Genomic DNA, 23,075 nt, shown 5'->3' with positions numbered 1-23,075 from the left:
ATCCGAACTCAACGTGCAAACTCAAACCCATCCGAGCCTGCACATCCCTAATATATATATATATATATATATATATATATATATATACAGGTTGAGTCTCCCATATCCACAATGCTTCAATGCTTGGGACCAGGGGTATTTTGGATAACGGAATATTCCGTATTTTGGAATAATTGCATATCATAATGTAATATCTTGGGAATGGGACCCCAATATACACACAGAATGCATTTATGTGTTATATATACCTTATACACACAGCCTGCAGGTCATTTTATACAATATTTTCAATAATTTTGTGGCTCAAGCAAAGTTTGTGTACGTACATGAAAAAATTTATGTTTCATTTACACTCTATACACACAGCCTGAAGGTAATTTTATACAATATTTGTAATAATTTGTGCCTTAGACAAAGTTTTTGTACATTGAACCATCAAAAATCAAAGGTTTTATTATCTCAGTCATGCCAAAATTATTCCGTATTTTGGAATATTTGGATATGGGAGACTCAACCTGTATGTATATATGTCTAGGAAAAGATCAGGAGCGCAGATTGTAATAAAAATTTTTACTCAATATAGTTAAAAATATAACCACGTACATTTAAGTTAAGAACAAACAACTCATTACAAGCCTGGTGTCACTTGAAATGTCCGTCTCTCCGAACGTTACCACTATGCGATGGATCTGCACCTTGCTGTGAGGTCCGTTATGGAGTGTTTGCATCAATCATCATCCCAGCAGACACTCACTGCTGAAGTCTTTCATGACGAAATGCATTTGGGTGTGCCTGGGATAATGATTGATGAAAACACTCAATGACCGGACCTCACAGCAAGGTGCAGATCCATCGCACTGACGACTGTTTCTGAGAAGTCCCCTGCTGGCTTTCCGGGTACAAATCTGGCTCAGAGGTGCAAAGCACATAGCGATATTTTTATCTATAAAAAGTTTACATTTTTATTACAATCTGCACTCCTGTTCTTTTCCTAGACCTATCTATTTCTGGGTTTAGGTGATAAAACCCTTCATGGGAAACTGCATTCTATATATTATAAATGGACTATGTGAGGATTTCCTAAAAAGACTACAAGGACAAACTCTTTTAGGAGTCGGAGTTATTAGCGCAACACACATTTTATCCTGTAAAAATATATATACAGGTTGAGTCTCCCATATCCAAATTGCTTGGGACCAGGGGTATTTTGGATATCGGAATATTCCATATTTTGGAATATTTGCATGTCATAATGAAATATCTTGGGAATGGGACCCAAATCTAAACACAGAGTGAATTTATGTGTTATATACACCTTATACACACAGCGGGCAGGTCATTTTATACAGTATTTTCAATAATATTGTGGCTCACACAAAGTTTGTGTACATGCATGAAATTCAATTATGTTTCATATACACCTTATACACAAAGCCTGAAGGTAATTGTATACTTTGTATTAATAATTGTGTGCCTTAAACAAAGTTTTTGTACATTGAACCATCAAAAAGCAAAGGTTTCACTATCTCAGTCATGCTAAAAAAGTTCGGTATTTTGGAATATTCTGTATTTCGGAATATTTGGATATGGGAGACTCAACCTGTGTATATAATATATATATATATATGTATATAATATATATATATATATATATATATATATATATATATATATATTAGGGGTGTGCACCGGCCACTTTTCGTGTTTTGTGTTTTGGTTTTGGATCTGGATCTTTCTTCGTGTTTTGGATCTGGATTGGTTTTGCCAAAACCACCCTTCCGTGTTTTGGGTTCTGAGTTTTGTGTTTTGGATCTGTATTTTTTTTTAAAAAAGCATAAAAACAGCTAAAATCACAGAATTTGTGGGTTTTTCTGCTCCTATGCTATTATTAACCTCAATAACCTTAATTTCCACTCATTTCCAGTCTATTCTGAACACCTCACACCTCACAATAGTGTTTTTATGTCCAAAAGGTTGCACCGAGGTAGCTGGATGACTATGCTAAGCGACACGAGTGGGCGGCACAAACACGTGGCCCATCTAGGAGTGACACTGCAGTGGCAGACAGGATGGCAGTTTGAAAAACTAGGCCGCAAACAGTACATAATGCAAAGTAAAAAAAGAGGTGCAAGATGGAATTGTCCTTGGGTCCTCCCACCCACCATTATGTTGTATAAACAGGACATGCACACTTTAACAAACCAATCATTTCAGCGCCAGGGTCTGCCACACGACTGTGGCTGAAATGATTGGTTCATTTAGGCCCCCACAAAACAAGCTGGCAATTAATCTGACCCTGCACAAACTGGCTCTATGGAGGCAAGATGTCGTCCTCATCCTCCTCATTTACCGATTCCTCACCCTCTTCAGTGTTGTGTACATCCTCATCCTCACAGAGTATTAATTTGTCCCCGCTGGAATCCACCACCACAGGTCCCTCTGTACGTTCTGGAGGCTGGTCTCCCTGGAAGAGTTGATAATTAATTTTTATGAACATCATCTTCTCCACATTTTGTGGAAGCAACCTCCTACGCCTTTCGTTGACAAGGTTCCTGGCTGCACTAAACACTTTTTCGGAGTACACACTGGAGGGGGGACAACTCAGGTAAAATAGAGCCAGTTTGTACAGGGGCCACCAAATTGCCTCTTTTTCCTGCCAGTACATGTACGGACTATCTGACATGCCTGTCACCGATGTAATCCTTTAACAGACAGACGCACGCTTGTCGCTGCTGCTTTGAGGATGCAGGTGCGGCTACAGCCCACACAATTCACAAAGACAGAAAAAAAAATAAGAATTTTTTATTTTTTGTGGAGCGCACTTTGAGGGTTACACCACCCTTTAACAGACAGACGCACGCTTGTCGCTGCTGCTTTGAGGATGCAGGTGTGGCTACTGCGCATACATTTCACACACAAACACAGAAAAAAAGAAGATTATTTTATTTTGGTTGGAGCACACTTTGGGGGTTACACCAACCTTTAACAGACAGATGCACGCTTGTCGCTGCTGCTTTGAGGATGCAGGTGTGGCTACAGCCCACACATTTCACAAAGACAGAAAAAAAAGAAGAATTTTTTATTTTTTGTGGAGTGCACTTTGGGGGTTACACCACCCTTTAACAGACAGACGCACGCTTGTCACTGCTGCTTTGAGGATGCAGGTGCGGCTACAGCCCACACAATTCACAAAGACAGAAAAAAAAGAAGAATTTTTTTATTTTTTGTGGAGCGCACTTTGAGGGTTACACCACCGTTTAACAGACAGACGCACGCTTGTCGCTGCTGCTTTGAGGATGCAGGTGGAATCTAGACGGGATTTGGAACCGGGGACACACTACCTCCATCAATTGTCTAAATCCCACTGCGCTAATGGTGGATACTGGACGCACGTCTAACACCAACATAGCAGTCAAGGCCTCAGTTATACGTTTTGCTTCAGAATGACTGCTGTCATACTTCATCCTCCTCGCTAAGGACTGTTGGAGGGTCAATTGTTTAGTAAAAGTAGTGGTGTTCCTACTTCCCCTCTGGGATGATGAACAACTCCCAGCAGCAGCAACAGCACTAGGAGGAAGTGGTTCTTGATCTTTCCCTATTTTATTTTTATCGGAGAAAGTTTGGTCCTCCATTTATGTTATATTGATATATACGTGTGGCTAAGGCGCACACAAACACTATAAATAATTTTTTATTTTTGTTGGAGACTAGTGCACTTTGTGGGTTACACCACCCTTTAAGAAATGAGCCAGCCGGCCCTTTACTTATGGGACACAGGCGCACGCTTGGCGCTGCTCCTTTGTTGATGCACGTGCAGCCACAGTGCACACAATTCACAAACACAGAAAATATTTTTTTATTTTGTTGGGAGTGCCCTTTGGGGGTTACAACACCCTTTAACGGACAAGCCAGCCGGCCCTTTACTTATGGGACACAGGCGCACGCTTGGCGCTGCTCCTTTGTTGATGCACGTGCAGCCACAGTGCACACAATTCACAAACACAGAAAATATTTTTTTATTTGGTTTGGAGTGCACTTTAGGGGTTACAGCACCCTTTAACAGTCAAGCCAGCCGGCCCTTTACTTATGACACAGGCGCACGCTTGGCACTACTTTGTTGATGCACGTGCGGCTACTGCGCACACAATTCACAAACACAGAAAAAATATTTATTTTTTTGCAGTTGGGAGGAGCACCCCTGATGGACAGAGCACCCCCTGGACAACACTACTGCACCCCTTTAGGACTGGGACACAGCACAGGACTTTGGAGTGGACACAGCCCCTATGGACAACTGACTGCACAACACAGTACAGCCAGCCCCTATGGACTTTGGAGGAGTGGACACAGCCCCTATGGACAACAGCAGCACAACACAGCACAACACTACACTGCACTACACTACACAGCCCAGCCGGCCCTAACTCCCACCCTCCCTCTTCACTCTCCACAGCCAAGTGAGAAAATGGCGCTGACGCAGGTACCTTATATAGAATCCAAAACCCGCGAGACCCAAAAGGCGGGATGATGACGTTTTGCCTCAATTTCAGATCCGAGTCAGGCGGGAAAAGTCGAGCCTGACTCGGATCGGCCTCGGATCGGAGGGGCTCGGGGGGGTTCGGATTTCAGAAATCCAAACCTGCTCACCCCTAATATATATATATATTTATATTATTATTAATATATATATATATATATATATATATATAATTTTATTTTTTTCTTACATGAAAGCGGCACTCCTGGTACAAACAGAGACTCCGAGGTAGTGTAATAGTACAGTCAATGTTTCAAAGCTTTAATATAGCTTTTTCATCATATATAATGATATATGTGTTATAATTAATGATGAGATGATCTAATAGTAATTAACAATCATATCTGTAAATATTGGCATTATATAATCATACAGAATGTTATTAATGTTTTATTATTAGAATGTAATTATCAGGTTTCTGGACTTTTGCTTTATAGTTATTCCATCACATGACTAAATGTTTAAGTTGTTTTTTGTTATTTTGTGTTTATTAAGTATTGGTAAGTACTATCTGTTTCTGTATACCTAATTCTCTAGTTATTTTTTCTATATGTCTTTGTTTATGGTTTCTGTGCTACTATTGTCTTGTCTTTAATCATAACAACTGTGTACTATTAATTATGTAGGGATCTAACATTACAACCCACCTCTTTTGGTCACCTACTGTATGATTCATTGAGCTCATGGTTTTTATTTATCTTATATTTTAATGCAAGCACCTTTTGTTCTGTTCTTTTTACTTGTAATTTTGATCTAAATATTTTCCTAACCATTGTGTCTAAAGTGTAGCTTATAGCCATCACTTTGGAAACTAGGGCCGATTTACCTAATACATACTGTATGGGTATTTTTTTTTTATTTGCTGTAAGCTTTTATAGACAGTTGTTGTCATTTTTAATACCTTTAATACAGGTATCCAAAAACATCAAAATAATCACAGAAACCAGATTAAATTAATTTATGTGTTGGTTATACTTTTTTCAGCTTTGGGATCAGTTGTGGACCATGTTCCTGGTCAAGTTGATTTACAGAGTGAAGACTGAATTATGTTATGTTCAACATAGAAATAGGTGCACTATTTGAAAAAGAGGAGTAATTTCAAAGGCGTTATTCACTACGTTGGCCTGTGTTGGGCTTCTAAAATGGACATGAGTCTTCAAATCATACATTCTACATGTGCCCATTTAGTAAAAGTCAGTTCCAATTAAGCGGTTTCTATAATTGTGCAATGTACATTATTATGTATTAGTTTATATGAATGTAAATTTCTAAATTGAAACTATAAGAAAATACATATTTGTTTATACATTAAAATGTCTTTCTTTGGAACAGCATAATGATTCATATTGAAATGTATGGAAATAATAATATGTAAATACTTACCTAAATTGTATTTTTTTTCAAATTTTTTAAAGCGCAGAGCTGTTACACTTCACAGAGACCCTGTTGGAGGATTAGGTCTAAGCATTAAGGTAAGGATTCATTCAATGTTTTCCTCTTAAGAAATGTCTATAAAAATCAATGCGACCCAGATCCCATTCACTGCATAGGAAGTGGCAGTGCTTGGAGATGATCTCATCTCCAAGCTCCGCCTTAGCGCATGATAGCGGTGACATCAACTCAGCCAAAAGCCGGGTCAGGCTGCCAGTCAGAAAGGGGTCTCAGCCGGGTCGCACCCAGGATGGACGCGTGGACAAAATCCCAGGTGCGACTCGGCATTACGATGTGAAAGGAGTATAAGGGGTTAAGAAATGTTTTCCTATACGAGTGAAATCAGTGTAGAATGCATAGTTAACAAAATTAATGGAATACACAGTTTTATTAAATGTTAGGTTTAAACACAAGTTTAAACAGATTGCAAGAGAGCAGAATGGAGAAATAAGGGAGCTGTTTTGTTAACTATGGTGTGTAAAACGCATAGGAAATTCAGTGATATTTGGGATATACAGTCTTGTCTCATCTTAGCTGTTTAATAGATTTCATCTTTCAAACTGAAATTTTATTTTTACGAACTGCACAAGCTCCAGAGCTGGGCGAGTAAATCTATGAGGGTCTATGGAATCACTATATAGAATTGCTATATAGAGTTGAGTGTATGCGTAAATATGCATTTAGCTCTATGCATGTAATACGGGAACAATTGTGGCCGACTTGCATTAAACTCTGCATCAGACTCTATAGGAAGTTCTTCTTAATGTACAGTAACCTGGAATAATGAATGTAAATTGTCTGCTTGCTTCTTTTATAACTTTATTGTCAGGTTATATGGCAGTTTTGTTATAAATCACTACTGCTCATTGGATTTTACTTTGATTAGCCTAACTCTACTGGCCAGAATAACATTGGTACAATTGTTCCTCTCTTGGTACAGATATGTCCACCCACCTATCCTCAAATCACGGGAAATAGCCCCATTTGGCATGCCACATACTGCAAATTATACCACTTTCAGACTTAAAATCATGGTTTCAACCTGGCTCGGACCCAGGACACCACGTACGGGTTGAGGCCGGGCTACTCCATTCACACTAAGGGAGGCAAGCCAGGTTATTCCCAGGTCGTCACCCTTCACACCTGACCCAGGTCTTGCAGTGACCCTGATCTTTCGGCATTCAGTTGGTGCTTGGAGATGATCTCATCTCCAAGCGCTATTGTCCCCGGCCAATCAGATTGTTTTAGGTGTAACCTGGGTCATCAAGGTTGCAAGTGCCGGGAAAAATCCTATTAGCGAGCAGGGTCGCGGACCCGGGACTGTCAACCCGGGTTGCACCTTTCATACTTACGTCAGATCCTGGTTGATGCATGTTCACGCACAAAAACACAGGTTTTAGGCTTAAGTCTGAAAGGGGTATAAGACATGTCATGCGACTTTTCTTTATATATGCATCTGAATGTGCTATAGTAATCCTAAGTTTTTAAGTATTACCTACTTAGTACACTATTAGTGAATTAAGATGCAAAATGCAGGAAAAAGTACATAATCGGGGTAAAAAGGCAAAAGACAGAGTATACATTATGAGTGACTGATGCCACGCACCTTTGTGCTTAATTTGCTACTTTATACCATTTCCTTTGCAACAAAAATACTAATCCTAAGTACAATATTCAGTACACAATTACTAACTTAGTACACTATTAGAAAGTTAAGATGCAAAATTAAGGAGAATGTACTCAAAAAGGATAGATGTATGAGGTCATAACTGTATGACAAGCCAGATGTGATATGATTTAAACAAACAGTCAGATTGTCAACATGGACATTAAGTCAGCAACCAATAGGTTTATCATGTCGACATCAGAATGTCAACGTATGTTTTTTTAAAATTATTTTAGCCTAACCTGAAAACTAACCCTTAATCCTAAAATGAAGCTTAAATCTAACCCTATACCAAACTCTAAACTTAATCCTAAACCTGACCCTAACTCTAACACAAACCATAACCTTAAAAATCAACAAAATACCATATATCAACATTCTGGTGTCAACATGTTAAATATCGACATTCTGAACGTGTCAACATTTCAACCATGTAGACCTAAGTATATTTCGACATATTGGTTGTCAACCTATCATCCATATCGACATTTAGACCGTCAATATTCAGAAGCTGTCAACAATCTGAATGTCGACTATCTGACCATATACCATTTGTAGAACATCATTTTATAGTTTACTAATCAATATGTGTCTTTTTCAGGGTGGATCACAACACAAAGTGCCTGTTGTTATATCTAAAATCTTCAAAGATCAACCAGGTAAAGAACTCTTCTAAGTAAAATGCCAGTAGAATGTAATATATCGCTTTACAGAAGCAAAGACTATAGAATGTGACAACTGATGTGTGAACAGCAATGTGAAGACAAATACAGGAAATAACCATTTCTAAAAGAAACCGAACTTCTAAATCCTTAATGGTAATACATAGCATATATTTATAGATTAATTACTACAAAAATGTTGTTGTTAAATATGAATTAAAGTAGATTTTTCATCTACAGCTTTAGACAATTATCTTCGATAGATTCAGTAAAAAGAGGTTAAACAAATATCAAAATCTCAAAATTACATTGTCTAACTGTATCTTATGTTTGTAAAATACTTTCAATATTCCCTAAGAGAATGAATGTGTTTTTTTGTTATTATTTTATATTGTTTTTACTTTACAATTAAAATACAGTATGTTGATTTTTGTTGTTCTTTAGCTGACCAGAGTGGGTTATTGTTCACAGGCGATGCAGTAATGCAGGTAGGCAACATATTTATTATTATTATTATTATTATTATTATTATTATTATTATTTACAGGAAATCATACAGTAGAAAAAAATTAGTTATTTTTAAAATATGAATTCAGAATAACAATAACAAAATCATGCAAGTGCAGAATAGTAGTGTGCATTGCCTAAATAATTAAAATTTAAAATATTTACAAAAATATTAATGTATTCAAAACATTGATAATAATGTTGTGCTAAGCTGTAGAAAAAAACTTTCTAAATAATTCTCAAAATTAATTTTGTTGGCTTGCTCCATGTTTGTTTACAACCCACAGTAACCCTGTCCAATTCAATACATTTTTACACACCCGCATTTGCGGTAATTAGTTTATACATATACAACATGTAAAATAAGTATTGAACACATCAACATTTTTCTCAGTAAATATATTTGTAATGGGGCTAGGTAATGAAATTTTCACCAAATGTCAGCAACAACCCATGCAATCCACACATGCAAACAAATCAAACCATAGATGTCCATAAATTAAGTTATGTGCAATAATGTGAAATGACACAGGGAAAAAGTATTGAACACGCTTACTGAAATGTGTTTAATACTTCGTACAAAAGCCTTTGTTGGTAATGACAGCTTAAAGGCAGCACAGACGGTGTAATGGTTAGCATTACTGCCTCACAGCACTGAGGTTGTGGGTTCGATTCGCACTACGGACGGTGTGGAGTTTGTGTATTCTCCCTGTGCTTGTTTGGGTTTCCTCCAGGTGCTCCAGTTTCCTCACACACTCCAAAAATATGCTGATAGGTTAATTGGGTCCCAACGAAAAAAAAAATTACCCTAGTGTGTATGTGTGTGTATGAGCATGTGGTAGTGAATATAGACTGTATGCTCCACTGGGGCAGGGACTGATGTGAATGGACAAATATTCTCTGTAAAGCACTGCGGAATATGTGTGCACTATATAAATAACTGGTAATAAATAAATAAAGATGCCGCCTGTATGGAGAAACTAGTTGCATACATTGCTCATTATGATTTTGGTCCATTCTTCCACACAAACAGTCTTTTGGGCCTCTTCTATGAACTCTGATCTTTAGTTCTTTCCATAGATTTTCAATTGGATTCAAGTCAGGTGATTGGCTGGACCATTCTAGCAGTTTTATTTTCTTTCTCTGAAACCATATGACAGAGTCCTTGGCTGTGTTTTTGGGATCATAGGCCCTCATTCAGAGCCGGACGCTCTGAGCAGAGCGCACGCTCTGAATGAGGGCCGTCCTCCATAACTATGGAGCGTCCTCCTGGACGCTCGTATAGCTGTGGGTCACCACCCACAGCCTATACGAGCGTGCAGTTTGATGGCCACGATGGTCTTGACCATCGCGACCATCGAAACTGCGAGCCGGAGCCTGCGGTTGAGGTTTTCAACCGCAAGGCCCGGAGTGATTTTGGCTCTATCAGAGCCAAAATCACTCCCACTGACATCACTAGTGATGTCAGTGGGCCGGCTTCTGATGGTAGGCGTTCCCTCAGGAACGCCCCCGTCAGGGAGGCACGCCCCCGGCACGCCCACCAAAGGGGGCGTGCTGTCAATCAACATCGACATCCAGCCCCCTTTGATCAAACACAACGAGCGAAGGACTTTCCTTCGCTCATCGCGTCTGGCGCATGCGCACGACGGAGCTCCCTCCGTCGTGCGCATGCTCAGTGCAGAACATTGACCCACTTGCGAGCAGACAGCCGCTCGCGAGTGGGTTTGAATCAGGCCCATTGTCTTGCTGAAATGTCCACCCTCAATTCATCTTTGGCATCCTGGTAGATGGCAGCAGATTTTTATCAAGAATGTCTCCGTACATTTTTCCATTCATCCTTCCTTCAACTATATGAAGTATGTCAGTACCGTATGTTGAAAAACAGCCCCACACCATGATGTTCCCACCTCTAAACTTCACTGTTGGTATGGTGTTTTTGAGGTGATGTGCAGTGCCATTTCTCCTCCAAACATGGTGTATATTATGGCATCCAAAGAATTAAATTTTGGTCTCATCTGATCAGACTATATTCTCCCAGTAATTCACAGGCTTGTCCAAATGTTGTGCAACAAACTTTAAACGAGCATGCTTTTTTGTCATCATTGGAGTCTTGCGTGGTGAGCGTGCATACAGGCTATGGTGGTTGAGTACATTACTTATTGTTTTCTTTTAAACAATTGTACCTGCTTATTCCAGGTCTGAAGTTCTCCACAAGTGGCCCTTGGCTCTTAGACAACTCTTCTGATAATTATTTCCACTCCTTTGTCAGAAATCTTGCAAGGAGCACCTGGTTGTGGCCGGTTTATTATTATGTAAATTATGTTCTTTCCACTTCTGGATTATGGCCCCAACAGTGCTCACTGGAACATTCAGAAGTTTAGAAATCCTTCTGTAACCAATGCCATCAGTATGTTTTGCAACAATAAGGTGGTGAAGGTCATGAGAGAGCTATATGCTTTTACCAATCATGAGATGTTTCTTGTGTGACATCTTGCTAATGAGACACCTTTTTATAGGCCATCATTTGGGACTGAACCATCTTATATTAATTTGCACTGACAAGGGGCAGGATTGCTTTGTAATTACTGATAGATTTCAGCTGGTGTCTTGGCTTTTCATGCCTTTTTGCACCTCCCTTTCTTCATGTGTTCAATACTTTTTCCCTGTGTCATTTCGCATTATTACACATAACTTAATTTATGGAATTCAATGGTTTGATTTCTTTGCATGTGTGTATTGCATGGGTTTTACTGACATTTGTTGAAAATGTCATTACAATAGCCCCATTACAAATATATTTACTGAGAAAAATGCTGATGTGTTCAATACTTATTTTACGCTATATATATATATATATTTCAAGAGTAATATTTCAGTGGCTTAGAGCAAAAATATATAGGCTGATATTGTAACTTTTTAGTAATAAGAATAATAATAATGATTATTCTCATTATTTATATTAGTAGCATTATTATTAATAAATACAACCTTTAAAGAAATAATTTGTTTTAGATATACTTTCCCCTAAGTGTGACAAACAAATTGTCTGTTTTAGTATAATTATTTCAGTCAAATAAATATTGCAGTATGTGTAGGCAAACCATGTCATTAGCATATTTTGACCATTATAATTTGATATTTACATTAGATTTTTTCCAGCCTTTGTTTTTGAGTTTACTCTCTCTCAGCTATTATTAAAATGTAGTGATATGGCAGTTTATTTATGTACTTTAATTTATCAACTAAAGATGTGTCCTCTTCCGTCTTTGCCGTTTTGACTGCAGACATGCACATACATTGCGCCATTCGACTTGCCGCACACGTGTGCATCACGGTACGCCAAGCTACAGCAGCATTTGCACAATGCAATCCTGTGGATCGATGGTGGAAACGCTGTGCGCGTACCCGGTTGCATCAGCGGCAAAGATACAAAAGGACTCATCTGTATAAACAATTAAACATATAATAACTAAACACACAAGTCTTTTTAATTGCAGGTTAATGGAATTAATGTTGAAAATGCAACTCATGAAGAAGTGGTAAGTTGTAAGTATTTTGCACTAATTTGTGTTTTTTTATTTTTGACATTTTATTGCAATGCATTAATATTAGAAGTATTGCCAAAACACTTGGTACATTATAATGAATTAAATATTTTTGGCAAAGGAAAATATTTCACTTTCCATTTTACTTTTAATATGTTGTTTTCCCTGCTACTTTTAATTTTTTTCATCATGTCGCAAAATAAAATATGTTATGTATGCTTTTTATTCAAGAAAATATTTTGCAGCAAATTCTCTATACCTTTGTGATTTAATATTTAAATATTTGGTGAGGCTCACTGTAAACATTTATTTTTCAAGATATGATTTCAAGGAAAGTTTCACAAAAGCCATAAAATAGTAACTGCAAAAAAGTCTTAAGAAACTATTGGTAGCCCCCCCAAATCATCAACTTCCTGGACACCATGTTTTTCAATGACAAAGTAAAAACAGCATTGCAGTTGATAAATAAAGGTTGGTCCATCCAAAGAAGAATATGGACCTGAAATTGATTCATTAGCTGAATGTAAACAATATGACCTAAATAATTTGTATGGTCTTGTTACATTTTACAGTATTTATGTATTTGCACGTAGTTTGTCCATTAACATCACACCAACTTAACATTTTGTCTTCATTCACACATCTCTAGTGCTTTTTTTTTGTGGTGGTACTTAGGAGTACGCAATACCGATGACTTTATATTACTATAATTTTTAATTCTTATACTGTAACTATTTGCAGAAATAGGAAGAAATCAGTAAAATCATATCTTAAATGAATATAATAAGTCTGCACACTTATCCAGAGTGTGGAAGCTACTAAAAACATGTATCAACTTGTAACCCTAAGTGAGTCCTGGAACTCTTTTTCTGGGTACCGGCACTTTAATTTAATATAAGAACTGCATTGTCTGTCTCTATAAATTGGCTGACATAAAATTACATTTCTTTAATATGAGAACTGTAAAATTTGAAATTTAGTATTGTTTTTTTTATCTGAAAAAAGCATTTCTCAAAAGTTTGCCAATGAAAATTAAAGTACAATAGTGCAAAACTAAAATGTATTCATTATTAATATTAACAGATGATGGATAATAGCCTGGTTTCATACTCCAGACCCAGTGGTCATTTGAGCATAAATAAATCAAGCAAGGAACTGAAAGACCATAGACTCCATGTCCTTTACCACTAAGATCAGCTGCTGAGTTGCACTACATACTTATACTACTTTCCATAAAAATTCATCTGATGGCTTAATTTCCTTATGATATGCAATAGATATTATATAAAGAAGATAAAAAGAAAACAATAAGGTCACATGTTGGAGTAATGGTTCACACTCCAGGAAAATTCCTAGATGTAAATAAATACCAAACATGCTTAAATTACAGAGATAGTTATCTATAGTACAAATACTCAAAGACATTAAACTTTGAGGTGGTTTACAGATTTTAAAAAATAATTGTCCAAACCTAGTCCAACCAAAACATTTATCACTCTTCATGATGTTTCAATGCACTTTCCTCTAATTGTGGCAGAAAATTGTGTTCTATAGGGTTTTTTTTATATACTGAAATTGAATGTATGAATAAAGAATAATGCAAATAGTATAATCTTTAACAAATTGTGTCATACTGTATGCAACAAAATCTAGACATTAAGGCGGATCTGGAAATAAGGAAGCCAGATTAAAAACCCAAAAGGCTTCTCTTTGACATAATTTGTTATGCTTATTATCTCCACTTCTAATAGGCTTCACATACTTATTACCCGTAAGTCTCAAAAATTCATCACTAATTTGATATTATATAGATTCCACGAGGTTTAGATTCTTCATTATGTTTCTTCTCTGTTCAAGACATCTTTCTTAAAGCATATGTAGTGCAGCCCACATAGTGAGATTAGTGACCTAGGAAGTGTTGCACTAAATAAATATATCTAAAAATGTTTACAAACATTATTATTATTGTTATTATTATTATTATTATTATTATTATTATTATTATTATTTTTACTATTATTAGTAGTAGCCTTTATGTATATGGTGCCACAAGGGGTTATTATTATTATTATTATTATTATTATTATTATTATTATTATTATTATACTTTATTTATATGGTGCCACAAGGGGTTATTATTATTATTATTATTATTATTATTATTATTATTATCTTTTATTTATATGGTGCCACAAGGGGTCCGCAACACCTTACAAGGTACATAGACAGAAACAGAATTAACAAAACAAGTAAAAAGTGACTTGCCAACATTAGGTTGCATTATATTGCAAATTACTAATATACATTAACATTTATCGGACCCATTTTTAAAACATCCAGTAGGTTTTAGGTTTAGCCAACTGCGTATTGTACAGGCACTGGTTCCTTTCAAATTGCTAAACTTCTGTTTATTAGTATTTAAAATATTTTTGAAATGATTTAATATTTAACTTAACATCTTGTGTATCTGTAAGGACAACTTTAAAATGTTTTAGTATATGGAAATATTATCTAATACTATTTTTAATGAAATGTTAAATGTGAAGATAAAAGCTGTAGAGCTTTCATGATTGGAATTATTACATGTATTTTATATGTTAGAAAGTATGAACTCCCCTGTGTTTGCCTTGACCCGCTGCTCCCACGAGTCACAGACTGCTTGCTGCTGCAGTGCTGTGGACAGATATCCACCACTTGCAACTGTGACACTCATCACCAGCCTCCTGGCAGATGGCTGGCCACCTCCTGTGGTAGCCCTGGTGGCCAGTGTGATCATTTCAAGTTCTTGCTCTCCTGTCCTGTTGCCTAGGACCTTTTCAGCTATCTAGCTGTACCATTATCCTACAGGCTGTCCAGAAGGCTGAGCATTACTACCTGTTTGTTTTACTTAACTGACTTACCTGTAGATGCCCATGGACACTGTGACTTTCCTATACAATACATCCTGGGATGTACATTCCTGCAGCCACCTGTCACAGTGTCAACACCATTTTGGATGGTTGGCATCCCCCGCGGAGCTTGACCTGCCACTTTATATTTAGTTAACTTGCTGCACCAGACAGTGTACTAGCACTACACCCAGCTGGATGTACTTTTCCTGGCCTCTTGATGATGCTGTCTGAATGATGCCCAAGTGACTTTCTTTTCTGTAAATCTTTGTTCGAGATGTCTGCAACCCTCATACCTGAGCCTATTTTCTAGTGGTATCAGATACTTTGCCTTACAAAGCCTTTATGGGGCTTAAAAAGCATACCAAACTAATCTCTCTTTGCTTATCCAATTCATTTTCAACTGCGGGGGCACAGTGATACAACAAAATCTCCTACAGCACCACTCGTCTGAGGTATCTCACACCATGCCCCTTTTGGTGGTCCAGACATCCCTTTCTACTTCATTGTACTGACCATCTTCAAAAAAAAATTAAAAAACCAGTTGCTTCTCACAATGACCTCCTCTGGCCTATGAATCTACTTTGGTAGAGGTCTCTGTTCTCAAAGATAAGTTAGCTGATTTGTAGGACCGTTCCAGATGTAATAACATCAAAATTAAGAGGATACCTGAGTCGGTGTCTAACTCTGATCTCCAAGAACATATCCTGCCTCTTTTCAATTATGCAATTTGGCTGATAAAGACCTCCTCATTGATCTGATCCACCGTCTCCTGAAGCCACACAATTTCCTGATCTCATTATTTAGGGAAACTTTGCTGCAGGTTCACTTCATGATCCTAAAGGCTGCTAGGGCAGATACCAATTTTGACAGACTTGGCTCTCTTCAACTGTTCTCAGATTTCTCAGTGTCTTTGATCACCAAATTCTGCACCTTTCAACCTATTACACGGTGCTTCAAGCCAACAATATTCCTAATCGTTGGGGATTTCCAGACAAGCTCCTGATCCAGAAGATAGACCCCACACATGTTGTTTCTTCACTGGAAGCAGGCTCCAAGCTATCTGGAGAGTGTCAGATCCCGATATTCATGGTCATCTCCAAGGCCCAGCTGCATATTACTCCAGAATGGTCTCAGGTTAAGTAAGGCCATCCTATTATGGGTTAAGGCTGTCCTATTATGGGTTTTATGGACACATTATACTATGCTACAGTATGTGTTCTTTTCCATTCCATATGTGCCTCACATAACCAGCCTTTTATTAGAGACTTATGGGACGTTATATGTTGACAGTTTCATCAGTGTCTCATTGATACTATTGTTATATCTGTGTCTTTTGATTATGTCTAATTCTGTTTTATATGCTTTGCTGTTTATGTGGTCTTTGGGAGCCCTATATTACCTCTGTTCTTATATATACCGTTTCAGCATTATTTATTTTGCTATGTAAGGTTTACCCTTATTCTCTGATTTCAATATATGTATTATGTCCTAATACATGGGTGGGCATGGTCCCAGTCCTTCACACATGGTACCTAATTTGCCACACCTACTGCCCAATAAATTTGGTTATTTTTATATTTTTGTTTCCTTTTTGCCCCTCCCATTCCCTTATGTATTGAACATGGTTAAATCTTTCTCTCTTAGCATCATTATTAGGAGCGTCGGGATCCCTACCCTGGCATCACATATTTAACCCCACACAACTGCATGCCAAAACAAAAAAAATCTGTTACCTTTGCTGTCTCTAGAATGTGTGTTAATTATTAACAGCAATGTGAAGGCACTATTTTCCCTTGTGGGCTATATGAAATGTTATACATTATATTGTTTAGGAATAATGTAATATATCTGAGGGGTGGTGCTAGTCCCTTATTTTGCCTGGGGCGCTTGGACCCCTAGGTACACCCCTGCTTGCCCATAAATTGGGAGGACAATACGCCTGTAATAGAACTAAATGCCTAATTGATTCTCAAACTAGGAAGATTTTTAACCCCATAGATATTGCTTGTTTGGTATGTATTACTCCCAACTATAAAATGTATCTTCTGACATGTCTACCCCCAGCCTTCTGCTGCCACTATAATATCCTTTCCATCAGGACTTCATTTGCCTTCTCTATGCTCTGATGATTTGAATGCAATTACAGTAATGTCCTGTGGTCAATAGAGGAAGTTGAAAGTGCCTTCAAACAGCTTCCTAAGAGTAATGCACCTGACCCTGATGGTTTTATTAACAATTTATACATTGTTTTTTTGTGATAGTCTGGCTCCCATCTTGACAGATCTCTTTAATGAAGCTACACGGTTGTCATATGTCTGGAAGAAGAACAAGCCCCCACCTAGGAAGTATAGGGGCCTTCCCCTCCCTGATCTTTCTTTCTATCAATCATCATGCATTCTTTCCCAACTTAAAAACTGGTTTCTACCCTCGCGGGTTAAGCCCTGGGTCAATTTGGTAAGAGCTGTATTATCAGGGTTTCCTAGTTAAGATCTATTATGGACTCCTAAGAAGTCTCACCCATCACTCTGCTCTCTGATGCCCCCCAATCTGGGATTCTCACATCATACCTGTCACAGCACGTAGGATCTCTGTGTCCACTTATTGTGTGCGGTGGCGCTGGTCTCCAGGGACTCCGGCGGGGCCGCGGATGGGAGGTCCTCGTCACCTGCTGCAGTGATAAATTCCAGCTAGCAGCTGCTGTGGGGTCACCGGTGATCTTCCTTTTCCCCCAGCTGCAGCATGCTGTCTCCACTGCCAGACTGCACAGATGGCTCCCATAGGGACATGCGCATCGCTCTGTGCAGGATTTAAAGGGCCAAAATGGAAATTCATTTTGGCATCCTATGAAACTACACCTATAAAAGGAAGTCCCTGGGAGTAATTTTGTGCCAGAGTATAGGCTCCCAAACCTTACTCCAGCGCCAGCCTTGTGCCTTTACATTCTCTGTGAATACTTTGTTCCTGATTCCTATTTCTCTGTACTGTTCGGGATACCAGTCTGCTGTGCTCCATACAGTCCCTGTTCCATCCTTGTTCCAGTTGACTGGCTTTCGGCAGTTTGCCAGTCCAGTGTCTGCTTCAGTGCATACCAGGCCTGCACCTGGGAACCCAAACTGAGGGCCACAACCTGCGTGTCAGTTGCAACTAAGTCCAAACATATTTGTGGGGGTCCCTGGTGAATCCCACCAGCACCTGCGCATCAGTTTAGGGTCTCCACCAATCCCATGGTATGGGCGCATCTACTATCCATACTTGAAATGTGACAATACCAAGATCAAAATGGGTACAACATACTAGGAATCTTTCCATTTCAGCGCTTAGTCATTGATACCTGGCATACACTGGTCAGGGGTATATTAACACTTTATGATATCCTGACCTCCAATAGCCCTATCCAATTTGCCCAACTTTAAAGTGCCTTTGGCCTTCCCTTCTTCCCTTCTTCCCTCTTTGGACTATTACAAAAACTTTCAAATAGTCTATTGGGTGTTTGGTATCTGTAAGATGCGTAATGTCCTTTTTATGTCGCCTGCTTTTCAAAAGACTGACCTGTAGTTCCACAACCAGTGGTTTTGGATAAATCTAACTTTAAATCTTCCAAATCTCAAAATGCATGAACCATATTGAAATTCACGTGAAACTGCTACATTGGTTTCATCTTACGCCTGTTAAATTACTCCTGTTAAATGACATAAGATGTGGCTGACTTGTTCAAAGTACTGCTGGCATCAATGTTCTGCTGCTGGGGATATCTTTCACATATTCTGGGACTGCCCTGTTTTACGTCATTTCGGTCTGATGTGTTTAATTTGCTGTCCAAGGTTATTAAGGTTTCTGTGACCTCAGACCCAGCTCTTGCTCTCCTACACTGGTGCACATCTTCTATCCCTAAATCTGAGTGTTACCTTGTGGGCCAAATATTGTTGGTGATTATAACTACTCTGGTACAAATTTGGAAATTCCCTTCCCCTCCTTTCTTAGCCAAGGTCATTTCTAAGATACAGTTCTGTACTCCTTGGCTGCTTCATTTCCTCTCATGAAGTGGTTTCCTTTGCATATATTTGTTACGTAAGGTGATGGAGCTGCAAATGTTAAAATACTCACACAGCCTCCTCCTCCTTTGATACTTTCATTTCATCCCCATCATAGTTTATTTATTAAGGTCTACACATTTTATTTTTATGCTTATTGTGGATGTTATCTGGATATTTGTTCCCCTTATTTATCTATTTTTTCTCTCTGTTATATTGTATTTCTTTAAATTGTGTTTGTACCCATGTTTTTGATTCCCCCACTTCTCGTTCCTTTTTTTATGTACCCCTTCCCCAATTTTACAAAACTTTCAATAAAAATGTATTGATGACATAAAAAGAATGCATAAACTCCCAAACAAGTTTCATACAAAAGCTCCTTCTAAAATCTTAGCTGTATAGCTTTTGTGTTTAAAGGTCAAGATTATACTCTTGGCTTGCTTATCAAAATCTGAATTTAGATAAAAATTCCATTTTAGCCTTCTCAGTGGACCTTTGGACAGTGACATAACTAGGTGGGTCTAGCGGGGCATGTGCCCTGGGCACTGTTGGACCCGTTGGGCGTGTGCCCCCAGTCACCATCCAGGTCAGTGCGGGCCGCGGTATTAAAGACTAAAACAAACACATCGCCGTCGGCTCCAGGTAGTATATTCACTCTTATTGGCAGCTGCACCCAGGGCCGGTGCCAGGCTGGAGCTCACTCATGAGTTCCGCCTTCCAGCTCCCACAGTGGGTGAAGGGACAGACGTCATGACGTCTCTCCAATAGTGCCGAGCGGGACGGGACGAGCGGATGGCGGCGGGTGCAGGAGAGGGGATTCGGATAAGTAGTTTTGTGTTCTGTGTGTCTGTGTATTTTATGTGTAAGTGGCACTACTACTGAGGGCAGTGTATAAGGGGCACTAATGGGGGCACTACATAAGAGGCACTACTGGGGGCACTGTATAAGGGGCACTACTGGGAGCAGTGCATAAGGGGCATTACCAGGGATACTGCATAAGGGGCACTGCATAATGGGCACTACTGGGGGCACTGAATAAGGGGCCATTTGTGTCCAGTAATGAGGTAAATAGCTGGGGAGGCATTGGCTAGTATCAGAGCCAGATTTACAGATACATATATGAACCCAAGGATTCATGTGGGTATTATACAAAGGTGCAGCAGTATATAGTGCTGGAAATTTTGTGAGTTTAGATCATGCATGTGCATAAAAGGTAGACAGGGGAGGCAGTGCCTCAACTGCCATACACTTTTTATTCCAGAGTTTTGACAATAAAATGACTAGAATATTACAAAGATGATATATATTAAAAAAAAATTCTTATAATTTTTATAGTTAAACCTGTGGAATATACCTAAGTATGACAGGAAAGGTTCTGCCTCACCTGCCTCACTGTAAGGGGCACAACTGGGGGTGCTGCATTAAGGGCACTACTGGTGGCTCTGTATTAGGGGTATTACTACAGGGGACATTGTATAAGAACCACTACTACAGGGGGCATTGAATAAGGGGCGCTACTACTGAGGGCATTGCATAAGGGTCACTACTATAGGGAGCATGGCATAAGGAGCACTACTACAGGGGGCATTGCATAAGGGGCACTGCATAAAGGGTACTACTACAGGGGGCATTGCATAAGTGGCACTACTGGGGTCACTGCATAAAGGGCATTACTACTTGGGGCACTGCATAAATGGCTCTTCTAGTGGGGGCACTGCATAAAGGGCACTACTACTGAGGGAACTGCATAAGGGACACTGCATAAGGGGCACTACTACAGGGGGCATTGCATAAGAGCCACTACTACTGGGGAAATTACATAAGGTGCACTACTATAGTGGCAATTGCATAAAAGACACCTCTACTGTGGCATTGCATAAGGGGCACTACTACTGGGGGCATTAAGGTGCATATGGAATGGAAAGGAATATTCTGAGAGTGACGAGAAATGTGGCGAGCATGTCTTTGGTGGGGGGCACCATTTTTCACCTTGCCATGAGCACCAAATACCATAGTTACGCCACTGCCTTTGGATATATTTTATATCCAAGATTTAAAGAATTGGCTATGGAAGTGGTAGTTAATTTTGTGTACCTACTGATTTACAAAATGCTTTGGTGTAAACTATGTCATCAGAAACCCATATGTCCAAGTAGTTGAGCTCTTGTGCATTATAAGTCAACATAAATTATAAATGAAAATAATAATAAATAATAATAATCATTAATAAAGTTATCAATGGTAGAAGCCTCACTGCCCCAGATTAATAACAAAGACATCAGTCATCAGTCATCAGAGTAAGGGCTCTCCTACTATGGTACATACCGTAGCTGTCCCTAACTTCTCTGAGATCTAGTGGATCTCCACTGAATAACAATGAAAACCATTCCTTCCCATTTTCCCATCTTCCAAAGTGCGATGTCTATGTGATAAACATTTCCACCACATATTATACTGTTCTGTGTTGTCCCACATCTAATTTTTACAAGCAGCTGTAATCAGCAATTGTGTCTTTCATCACAGCCAACATCCGCTGACATTATTCCCTGGGGGAGATCTAGGATAGTAATATATTCAGTGGTAAACTGCGGAAAAGTAACACATGTTTCCTTATCACATCAATTGCAATCAAAACATTATCTGGGAAATATTTTATCTCCTGAAGCCTTATCATTTGTGTTAATGTCTATACTTTGGAGTAATAATACTTTTTCTTGCCTAAGCTATGCTATGGTCAGTCTTTCAATAATGTAGACAACAAAGGGTTTAAATGCATATTTCCTTACTGACTTTGTATGAATTACTGACAAATGCATGATGTAAACATGCGTCCAGGTACAAAATTGGGTTACTATCTTGCACTTATATACCTTGAATAACATAGAAAAAAAATATTGTTTATAAATCCATTAATATGATTGTCTAATCAAATGATACAGTAGAAAAAAGGGATCTAATAAAGACTTTTTGTTGTTACATAAGTACACAGGTAAGATGTCACTGTGATAGTCTGATATACCTGCCTGATACCCCAGTTATAAGGGGAAAGGTGAGAACTCTGGAGGGGACATTAAGTTCCACTTCTGTGCTCAATAGTTAACTAATCCTTTCCTCTATCTGACACCAGGGGGTACATTTACGAAGAATCGAGTTTGGTTGAGTTTGTTTTTTTTAAACACTCTTTACTTCACTGAAACTCGTGTGAGTTTTCCTTTTTTCAACTCGCAAATTGACTAAGAAGTGAGTTTAGCTGAGTTTTCCGATGGTGAAATAGATCGAGATTTCTTCCCCTAGTTGCGAGTTTAGATGAGATTACTCACCCGAGAGTGCAGTGTTTTCTCTCTGCCAAACTCACCCGAACAAGCAGCCTGCACATATCAGTGAGATATGTGAAGGCTGCTTGTGTATTGTACCTGTAAAAAATGGGTTAAAATAAAATTAAAAAAAGGACCTAGGGTCCCCCCGGACTTGTCAGCCAGTCCTGGTTCCAAAAATTATGGGGAACAAAATGAGTAGTGTTCCATTGTAATTTAGGAACCAGCACCTGGCTGCAGGGTCAGTTCTGGTTTAAATATAAGGGGAAAAAAGTTGCGTAGGGGTCCCCCTATATTTAAAACCAGCACCAGATCCAAACTGACCGGGGTGTAATGCCACATCCAGGACACCCTATTACTGGGTCTCCAGGGCCAAAGCATTCTCACTCCAAGCCGGTCAGGCCAAGCTCTCAGGGGAGGTGGGGACCCCCGAACAAAGGGTCCCCCCTCTCCTGAAACCCCAGGCTTGGTCTGAAGCCCGGGGTTCTTCC

At 38.9% G+C, this 23,075-nt stretch overlaps 1 protein-coding gene across 1 annotated transcript in view; it reads left to right on the top strand.

Moving 5' to 3' along the window:
• SNTG2 (syntrophin gamma 2) overlaps positions 1–23,075 on the top strand; it is a 222,193-nt gene that overhangs the window by 11,585 nt on the left and 187,533 nt on the right. Inside the window, exons 3-6 of the mRNA XM_088448850.1 lie at positions 5,953–6,009; positions 8,236–8,293; positions 8,741–8,784; positions 12,301–12,342. Of these exons, the coding sequence (XP_088304976.1) occupies positions 5,953–6,009; positions 8,236–8,293; positions 8,741–8,784; positions 12,301–12,342 (201 nt within the window). The remainder of the gene's footprint in view (positions 1–5,952; positions 6,010–8,235; positions 8,294–8,740; positions 8,785–12,300; positions 12,343–23,075) is intronic.

Source organism: Taudactylus pleione, unplaced genomic scaffold, assembly GCF_031769625.1.
Source record: "Taudactylus pleione unplaced genomic scaffold, aTauple2 ptg000468l, whole genome shotgun sequence".
Classification (NCBI taxonomy): domain Eukaryota; kingdom Metazoa; phylum Chordata; class Amphibia; order Anura; family Myobatrachidae; genus Taudactylus; species Taudactylus pleione.
Note: the sequence above shows the minus strand (reverse complement) of the source record. Positions and strands in the feature narration are given on the sequence as shown.